The sequence below is a fragment of the Emydura macquarii genome, unplaced genomic scaffold, assembly GCF_026122565.2.
Source record: "Emydura macquarii macquarii isolate MOO-44397 ecotype Brisbane River unplaced genomic scaffold, CSIRO-AGI_Emac_v2 contig_1348, whole genome shotgun sequence".
Taxonomy (NCBI): domain Eukaryota; kingdom Metazoa; phylum Chordata; order Testudines; family Chelidae; genus Emydura; species Emydura macquarii.
In genome coordinates, this window is record NW_027131485.1 from 20,249,042 (window position 1) to 20,259,047 (window position 10,006).

General features: G+C 36.4%; 1 protein-coding gene across 4 annotated transcripts in view; it reads left to right on the forward strand.

The window, feature by feature from the left end:
- The window catches only part of PARN (poly(A)-specific ribonuclease), a 132,480-nt gene extending 126,112 nt beyond the window's left edge, over positions 1-6,368 (forward strand). For all 4 annotated transcript variants that reach the window (XM_067551342.1, XM_067551343.1, XM_067551344.1 and 1 more), the window contains one exon: positions 5,442-6,368. In XM_067551342.1, the coding sequence (XP_067407443.1) occupies positions 5,442-5,494 (53 nt within the window). In that variant the 3' untranslated portion in view covers positions 5,495-6,368. The remainder of the gene's footprint in view (positions 1-5,441) is intronic.
- Positions 6,369-10,006: the final 3,638 nt, after the last annotated feature.

Genomic DNA, 10,006 nt, shown 5'->3' on the forward strand with positions numbered 1-10,006 from the left:
TATATATATACTTGGTGATTTAAACATGCCAGTTTCACAAAGCTGGAAACAATTATGAGCCAGATGAGCTGGGAGGAAACATTGAATCAGAAAAAATGTGGCTGATAAGTGGGCCTTATTTAAGAACGCTTTGTAAGATGTCCCAAAAAAGCTGCAATCCCACAATTGAGGAAGAAGGCTGTATTGATTTGAATGGGGGGGGGGGGAGTATATATAACAAATGGAAGAAAGGAGAAGTTAATAGTAATGAGTATTAATCAGAAGCTAGAAAGTGTAGAAAATGGACAAGTAAAGCAAAGGACACAAGGAGAATTCCATGGCCAGCCGTGGTAAGGACAATAAGGAGTTGAAATATATTATGAGCAAAAAGAACCCTAACAATGGTATTGGTCCATTACTAGATGGAAATGGTTGAAGAATTAATAATAATGCAGAAAAGGCAGAAGTGTTCAATAAATATTTGTTCTCCATTTGGGGGAAAAAACCCCACATGATGTAGTCATATCATATAACACTCATTCCATTCCATTAGTATCAAAGGTGGCTACTAAAGTGAGTTAGACCTGCTGATTTTAAATGTCTATCTTACATCCAAGAGTTTAAAGAGCTGGCTGAGGAGCTTACTGGATTGTTAATGTTGATTTTTTTAATAAGTTTTGGGACACTGGAAAAGTTCCGGAAGACTGGAATAAAACTAATGTTCGGCCAGTATTTTAAAAGGGGTAAATAGGAGAACCCAGGTAATTATGGGCCTGTCAGTCTGACATCAGTCCTGGGCGTGATAATGGAGCGGCTGTTATGGGACTTAATGAGGAATTAAATGAGGGTAATATAATTAATGCCTATCAACATGGGTTTATGGAAAATAGATCCTGTCAAATAACTTTATCTTTTTTTAAATGAGATTACAAGTTTTAGTTGATGAGGTAGAAGTGTTGATATAATATACCTGAACTTCCATTAGGAGTTTGACTTACTACTGCATGACATTTTGATTAAAAAATAGAATGATATAAAATTAACGTGGCACACTTTAAATGAATTAAAAGCTGGCTAACAGATTTCAAGATGTTGTTATAAACGGAATCATCGAGCAAGTGTGTTTTGAGGTGCGGGGGAGGATTCCATAGGGATGGATTCTTGGCCCCACACTATTTTAACAATTTTATCAGTGATATTGAAGAAAACAAAGTCATCACTGATAAGCTGTGCAGATGACACAAAAATTGGGGGAGTGGTAAATTAATGAAGAGGGCAGGTCACTGATACAAAGTGGTCTGAATTACTTGGCAAGCTGAGCATAAGCAAGTATTATGCATTTTAATACCATTAAATGTAAATATGTAGATCTAGAAACAAAGAATGTTGGCTGTACTTAAGGCTTGGGAGAATTCTATCCTGGGAAGCAGTGATTCTGAAGAGGATTTGGGTGTCATAGTGGATAATGAGCTGAACATGGCCGAAAGTTTTGCACAGGGAGTTCAAAAGTAATGTGATCTTTGAATGCATAAACAGGAATGTTGCATCTGAGTAGAGTGATTTTTACCTCCGTATTTGGCACTGGTGCAACCACTGCTGGAATATTGTGTCCAGTCCTGGTGTCTAAAATTCAAGAATGACGTTGATAAACTGGAGAGAGTTCAGAGAAGAGACCGGAGAGTGATAAAAGATTAGAAAAGCAAACCTGCTTTATAGTAATAGACTCAAGAAGCTCAGTCTGTCTTAACAAAGAGAAGGTTAAGGAGTGAGCTGATTACAGTCTATAAATACATATATGGGGAACAAATATTTAATAATAGGTTTTTAAATATAATAAAGACAGGTGTAACACAATCCAATGGTTAGAAGTTGAAGCTAGACAAATTCAGACCGGAAATAAGCCGTACATTTTAAGTGAGGATAATTCAACATCAAACCAATTTACCAAGGATCGTGGTGAATTCTCTATCACTGACAATTTTTAAATCAAGATTGAATGTTTTTCTAAAAGATATGGTCTTGGAAATATTTGGGGAGGAGGGGGAGTTCTATGACCTGTTATACAGGAGATCAAACTAGGTGATCACATTGATCCCTTCTGGCCTTGAGATTTATTAATCTATTAGTTTTATATTTATATTTAAGAAAGGGACACCTTAAATTGTATTTATCCACCTACGATGTCCTGGGAGCTTCTGAGGTAGGGGGTCTACTTTATATCTCACTCCTGTTGTAAATAATAAATATAATTCAGGTGCTCAATTGCGTTGAATTCCTGGTCATGTTGAGAACTTCCTGTATTGAAGGTGAAACATTTTTCATTCTTACATAAGTACATGTTAGCTAATGATTCTTATCCAGAAAGTAATAGTGTCCCTGGCACACTGAGCTCCAGACTTTCTATGTAAAATCTCATTTTCATTCTAATTCAAATGAAAAACTCAACGTTGAAGTTTATTAAGATCTCCAAGTTGTCATCTTAGCTTGCACATCAAATGCACTTAATTATTAGAAGTACAGCGACTGAATCAGGTGGTGTGGTTTCTTCCCAGCCCTGAGCACTGCTGCATGATAGGTGCCATGCATATTGCTAGCTGTAGAAAAACGAAGCTGGATAAAATAGCGGCAGATTTTGATTATGCAATTAGTCTGCTCCTGTCTATCTCTTACTGCTAATCTTTCCAAGCAGCACAGTGTCTTCAAGAAACGTGCTGAGTAGTTTGAATGTCTACAGAGAACATATTTATCTATCACTGAGATGTCTGGGCAGACCATGAATCTGCTTGCTGAGGAAATGTGGCATCATTGGAAAGTTCTCTTCATGGGAAGCATTGAGTTTAGTGTGTCTGTTGGTTGTGCAACTTGTGCAGGCTATACTTCTATCTTCTGAAAATGTTGCAACAGCCACACATGCTCCGCAACTGCTAATCTAATTTATTATAATTATGTCCTCCTGGGGCTTACAAAAGCACTGCCCTAATGCTTGCAACTTTTTCAGAAAGTAGCAGCAGGTTTCTTTAGATTCTGTTGGGTGTCTGTGCATCTACACTAACTGCCCTTTAAAAATCCCACTATTATGCCTGAGTTTTACAGGCAATTACATTTTTATTGTGGTGAGTTTTAAGATGGTGAAGTTGCTCCTCCTTTACTTCTATTTCTCCCTTTTTGTAAGGAGCACTTAAAAGTTGTTTCTAAAAGGTATACAGAATGATCTCTAGTGTCTAAGATAAGTTTATCACCTAAAGCAAACTCTGTGTCACTAGCCCCCAGAGCCATGATCCAATTTTCATTGATGCAAAAAGCAATGTCCTTTTTTCTTTCTCAGTGATGGATAACAAAGGGATCCTTCTTCCTCCTCCTTCTTATAGTCCAGCAAACCTATGAAATATGTTCTTTTGAAGTGTACCCCAGATAAGATCCTTCTTCCCTGTTGCTTGTGCTCCGGTGTGCTTACTCCATGCTGCTTTCTTATCCTCCTGTTAACTTGTTCTTCCTGTTTACCTCAGATGCAAATAAACTCCCATTGTTATCAGGTTTATTCTGCTTAATTTACATCAGAGATTTAGGCAGACAGATAAATCAACCTTCCTTGGTCTGGGAAAATCTGGTTTATAAACTCTGCCTGGTTACATAGTTTAAACATATTTTACATACATACAATACATACAACTTCTTGAATAACATCCATACATGCATCTCACAATACTTCTGATGATCAGTATGATATAAACTTTCATTTCATACCTTACATGACCTTCTTTATAGATAAATACTATAAAAGCAATATATTAGGTGTAGTAAGGTTGTCAGGCCTGATGGGAATTGCTGTTAACTGACAGTGAATCTTTTGCCAGTTAGCATTGAGGTTGTCTTAGGGTCACAGCATGAATGTAGTTTATGGAGACGTGCTATAAAAGTTATTAAACAGTTTCATAAAGTTCTTAAAAATTAATTAAATTATTGTACGTATTAATCCTTAAAATGCAAACATAGAACAATGTTCCAGGTCTTCTGGGCTTCTTTATAATCAAATCAATATAAACAAGACCTTAATGTTTGGCAAAAATTGTATTTTATTAGTCTTATAAAAGCTACTGAACTCTTAAATCCTATATGCTTAGGGTTATAGTGTAAAAGTTTAGAATTCACTTAAAGAAATAATCACTTTAGATAGTTTTACAGGTTTTATTAAAATTTGAAGTAAGTTCTGAAGTTACTGTCGATGTCTAAGGCAAGGCCAAAAAAAGCCCACCCTAAACTACTTCCAGATAAACCTTCTAATGGTGGTTTTAACACAGCACTTTACAGATTTAAAACCCATCATTTTGTATGTATAGTTGGGATTATATTTTCGAACGTGCATTACTTTGCTCTCATCAGTATTGAATTTAATCTGCCATTGTGTTACCCAATCATCTAGTTTTGTTAGATCCCATTGTAGCTCTGGACTTCACTATCTTGAGTAGTTTAGTATCATCTGCAAACTTTGCCACCTCATTGTTTACCCCCTTTTCAAGATCATTTATGAATGTTCAACAGCACAAGTCCCAGTACAAATCCTTGGAGATAGTACAATACCACTAAAGTTTTTATTCATTATAAACTCGATGCTGCAGCTACAAGCTGAATATGCTGCTTCATCTGTTTTAATAAAATTAGATATGAATTGCAAAATATTGTATGAAAATATAAAGTCCCTACAGTACTTAAATGTTAGTTGATGATTTGCCAGGGTCATTGCTTTCTTACCTTATAATTTGCATCTGGTGAGAAGTGTTTCACCAGTCTTCCATCTTGTCTTGTTTTTAGTCTTTGTGAGAACTTTGTAATCAAGGCAGGGTCTGTTAGGTTTCGCATCAGAAAGTCGTCTTTTCTGACTTGCTAATTCCAGCTGTAAAAATCCACTCTGAAGTAAAATCTATCTTTGCATGCTATGAAAGAGTATGAGTAAAGGTCTCTGACTCTTGGTTTAAACAGGTAATTTACAGAATCTTTTAAAATCCAGGTAAACATTTTTTTGGTAAACTTTTACCAAAAAGCCTCACATTTTAAGCAAATGTCTGCATTGAGAATATTTAGTCTTATTGTTTATAGAGTATTGTTTATGTGGCAGTCTGCAGACTTTGAGTGGTGGTGTATGCCATGTGTGCAGCACTTATTAAATGTACAAATGCCAAACAAAAAACAACTTAAGGCTGAAACGTAGCTAATTTATCCATTACCAACCTGATTTGTTTGTGCTCATACTTTTCATAGGTCTTATTTACTTTGGATTGTCTGCTAAATATAATGGTATGAATGTAGATTTTTGCTTTGAGGATTTCCCTATATAACTATAGCATTATACATTTGCCCTGAATTACAAGTATGCTACAACTTGTTCTATTTTAAGGTGGCTTAGTCCACTTAAACATTTTGAGATAGTACTTTTTAATGTTGTAAATATCTTTCTCTTCTCTTAGGAAGCATCACAACTGGTTCTACAGAACTCTTTGAAGTTCCTGACACGTGGTAGCCAATATCTGTATTAATAAAAAGTGAAGCTGATTCAAAGCAATTGCAAGAGTACACCACTTGGAAGCCATACTTTTATTTAAATAAAAAGTGGTGTTAAAAAAGAAGTATGTCTCCTGAAAATCAGTTTAATTTTTTTAAACTGTATTGAACAATCACTGTCAATTTTACTCGTATATTTACTAGTTTACAATTCTGTTTGTTGATCATGTGAAATCTTTGCTGTCATAAACAATGTTAGATTTAAGATGCAAGAGTAAATGTGATTTGGTCATCTACTATGGCATGTTGGCTATGAAGTGTACAAAAAAGAACCAGCACTATTATGAATTTTGTTAGACTGTTTCCTGTGCTTGAGGGGAATTATCACACAAGTCTTCTCATCTTCAGATGTTCAGGCATTATTAGTACACTATCAACAATCTTGAACATATAAACCTCTCAGTATCAGTTACCCTGGAGACTTTACAGTGTTGTCCTTTTTCCCCAGTAGGAAGACTTCAGCCAGTATCCATCTGGAAACTAATCCTACACATACACTATCCTTTTGTCCTCTTGGGAAAACGTAATGTATACTTTCCTTTAAAAAAAGAAAGAAAGAAAAAGAATTTCATGTTAAGGGGGGAGGTGGGTTTTCTTTTCTGTTTTCACTCTTAAGTCTTGATCTGGTTTTCCATGGTATGTGTTTTTTTTTTTTTTGTAAAAATGTTTTTGGAACCTGTGACAAACCTGCAAACTGCACCAGCCCTTTATTTGTTTAAAAAAATCTGCTTTGGTAGATTTCAGAAACTTTGATAGTTAACATTTTTGTATCATGGAAATAAAAATGAAAGATGTATTTCCATAAAATGAAAATTAAAGAAATTTTCTTAGGACCCAGTGTGTCTTTATTTTTAACATAATTTAGTTGACTTTTCTCTTGTTTTGCCATTCATACATGGTTAGTGGGTATTAAGACACACATTCTTATTTTATATAATCTGTTCCCAACACATCATTCTAGCATATGGAATAACTACCAGATTTCATGAGATTATATTTCTTATGGCCCCTGAACCTTTCCCACTTAAACCCAATACAGGGAAACCCCTTGGAGTGAGGGATGAAGCAAAAACAACTTTCTGCCCTTCACTGTTCCTTTATGATGTATAACAGCAGCCTCATATTCTTCAATGTAATTTTTAAATTTTCCTGCTTGCCTTTTGTTTTGAAATATCTGGTCCTGACATGTTGAAGGCAGCATGTTCATCTGACAGTCTAGGAATGGACTGACTTTTATGGGGGAAACTAATTTCAAGTTTATCCCTAATTTCTGCTTCACATCATCTGCTCCATTGCTTAGTTGGGCAAGGGAGAGAATGTGTGACTGGAGTGGGGAAGGTGATGATAATGAATCTGAATGAGCTTTGTTGCTAATAAGGATCCAGAATTTCTATACCCTGAACTTCACAGATTCAGGAGTAAAACTTAGTATGGATCACTAAGCTCCATCTGCCTTTGGTGGCCTTTAAACCAAAGTGAGACTACAAATTCCTCTTGAGAGTTATTGTTGTTTGAGTTATGCAGGAAGATCTGCTTGTGTTGTGCACCATCTTATAGAGAACAGTTTCAACATTGAGATGTACAAATTAAGCTGCAGTCACAGTGTCCAATTTTCATGTCTATATTCTCTAAAAATGTGGTTTTCAAGAAGGCAAAGTACTCAAACGTGAATTGATTAAAGAGAACACAGTTTGAAAAAGAGCTTAGCGTCACATTCTTACCTTGATGCAAAGCAAGTACTGTATATGTTCAAAAAAGTAATACAGTAGTTTCATATTTTTTAAATCATAGCAACAATCTCAATATGGTACATTACAATGGTAAATTTTTCCATTTCTTCAGACTGGGCCAGATGTATCCATGCATGTGCTATGAGGATTTATTTTTTTTGATCTGTAAAATAAGAATTATTTCCCCAGGAATTCTGCTGGCTTTTCTGGTGGAAGTTGGCTTTAACCTTGAGAACATTAATGTTACTACCATATTTTCAGCCCTACCACTTTGTCTTGTTTTTTAGATTTTAAGCATTTTGGTGCAGGAACTCTCTCACTACATGTACATTGGCATTTTGGTTGGTGCCTGTAGCTGCTACAGTGTAATTGTTTTTTAAAAGATAAGATATCAGTACTATTCTGTTTCTAGCAGAAAAGATTTTAATGTCGCCGTAGAGATTATTGGTCTAAAATGAGCAGCGTATCTAAACCAATAAAGCAGGACGGGTCAGGACATACAGCTTTTTAATGATACTTTTAAGAGTTCGGAAGGGGATTAATTCTAAACAGGAACATAAGGCAAGAAGCAACTTCACTGACATAAAAAGTTCCTTGATCCATAGTATCACAAAAATCTCCTGTTGCCTTCAGTAAGTGCAGGAAAAATTCATTAAATTTGCCTTTATCTTAAGTGAAGTCAATCAACTGTTACTCTTAAAAGAGAGAGTAAATCTTCCTATAATGTTTCCTAATTTGTTTGTGTAATACAAACAGTCCTGAACTTTGGTTCCTTTGTGTGTTTGTGGAATGTTACAGAATTAATAATGTGATTAATTGTGGTCCTTCTTCATAACTGTGGTGTCTAGCACAATCGGGATCCTTAACTAGGGTTTCTAAGCACTACTGTATTATAAATAAAATGGCTGTAAAATAAAACATTACATTAATGATGATGTGGTATGAACGGTTTTCAACATGAGTTTGAGATTTGCATCAAGTGGCAAAATAATTAGTGGTTTTGTAGGTTATCCCAATTAGCAGCCAGTAAAATATCTCACAATTTCATAGAATTTGTATATAACACAACTTACTAAAAAACCTTTCGGAAAGTTTGAGTTTTAAAATTGTAGTGGGAGTAGCCCTCTGCCTGGAAAGGCAGTTGCCTTAGCTACAATTCCAACTGTACATTATTGAAATTAAAGCTAATAAAGTTAAAACCAGCAAGTGTGACTTAAAATTGACTCTGTTCATAAAGATATCATGGCCTTGAAGCCTGACGTTTTGGAATATTCTAGAATTAGAACCAAGTGCTGGATCCTGTTAGAGGTTTTTGTTAGAGGTTTAAATCTTTTTATTTCAGTAGAAAAATAACCAGTTTCTAATTCTGAATTATAACAACATAGCCGAGCTTGAATTTCTGTATCCCCAGACAGACTAGCCCTGTCCTGGGTGCGAAACCATTGTCATTTTGAGACAGAAGTCCATACATAGGCAAAAGAAGGAAACACTTTTCTGTGAAGTTCATTTTTAATGGTAGTTGTTTGTTTAGAACTTTACCTACTAACCTTTTTAATGTTAGACTAGAGCCTTGCAACCAAACTACAAGTATTGGCATTGGGTTGGGTATGAAAACAATCTGACCTTCTTGGGCTCAGGTTTGGTTGTCTCCATTTACCTCCTACTGCCCATGGAATCAGCACAGAGGCAGCTGCAGCTGCATGACCCATTCTTGCTGGCTGCCACCACCTTGCCACATTGTGTGTGCATTGGGGAGTGTGCCAATGACTTGCAGCACATCTTACTTTCACCTCTTCCTGCTTACTTGCATCTCTTACTTGCAGCACCTCTTAATCTGCAACATGCACAGCACAGCAAGGCAATGGTTACTGGCAGGAGCAGAGCACACAGCTGCCACCATACCAACCCTACAGGCAGGAGGCAGCTGGAGACAGATCAATGGGCATGGAGAGTGGGAAACCCCCACCAGGCTGAGCTCTCAAGATGAGGTGGTGCCACCACAGATGCAGTGGGAGGAAGTGTCGGGTTCCAGTTGGCTCTCAAAGTGACTTGACGTTCTCAGGTCGGGTTCAGGTCAGCTGTGCTCAACTCAGCTCAACTCAGGTCCAGTTTAGGCCTGAGCAGACTTCTTTTTCAGATTCCCAGGGAGGCACTTTGGATACTTCCATAAAGAGAACCTGTCACAGAGTGAACTGGGCATTTTAGACCGGTTCAAGTCCTAGCTCCAGTATTGCCAACCTCAAAAGATCAAAAATCGTCAGTCCCTAATAATGTTTTTTTAAAAAATATATTGTTTTCTGATCTCTCTTAATTTTGAAACTTCCCCTGCCTATTCCCAGTGTGTGTCAGAAACAATTGTTGCCTATTCCTAAATTTATGGGGTAAAGGTCCTCTGTGGCTCCTGTTGCAGAGCTTTCATCCCGACCCCCCACATCTGACCATCACCTGCCAGCAATTCTGCCCCAAACCTCAAAATCGGTGCTGTCCACCTGTGGACATTCATATTGATGTCAAACGATATTGATCTCAAAGGCCTAAAAATATAGACGTTTATAAATTATTTCACTATCCAACATTAAATGGGTTATTTCAAAACCTTGGTTTTACTTGATTATTTGGCAAATAGCCAAAAGCATTAATTCAGATTAAAAGTTTATTAAACACAAGAAATTAAAAACAGGCATTTATGCTGAAACTGGTTGAGTGATTGTGCAAAACAACTTTAGTCAAAACCTTCCAAG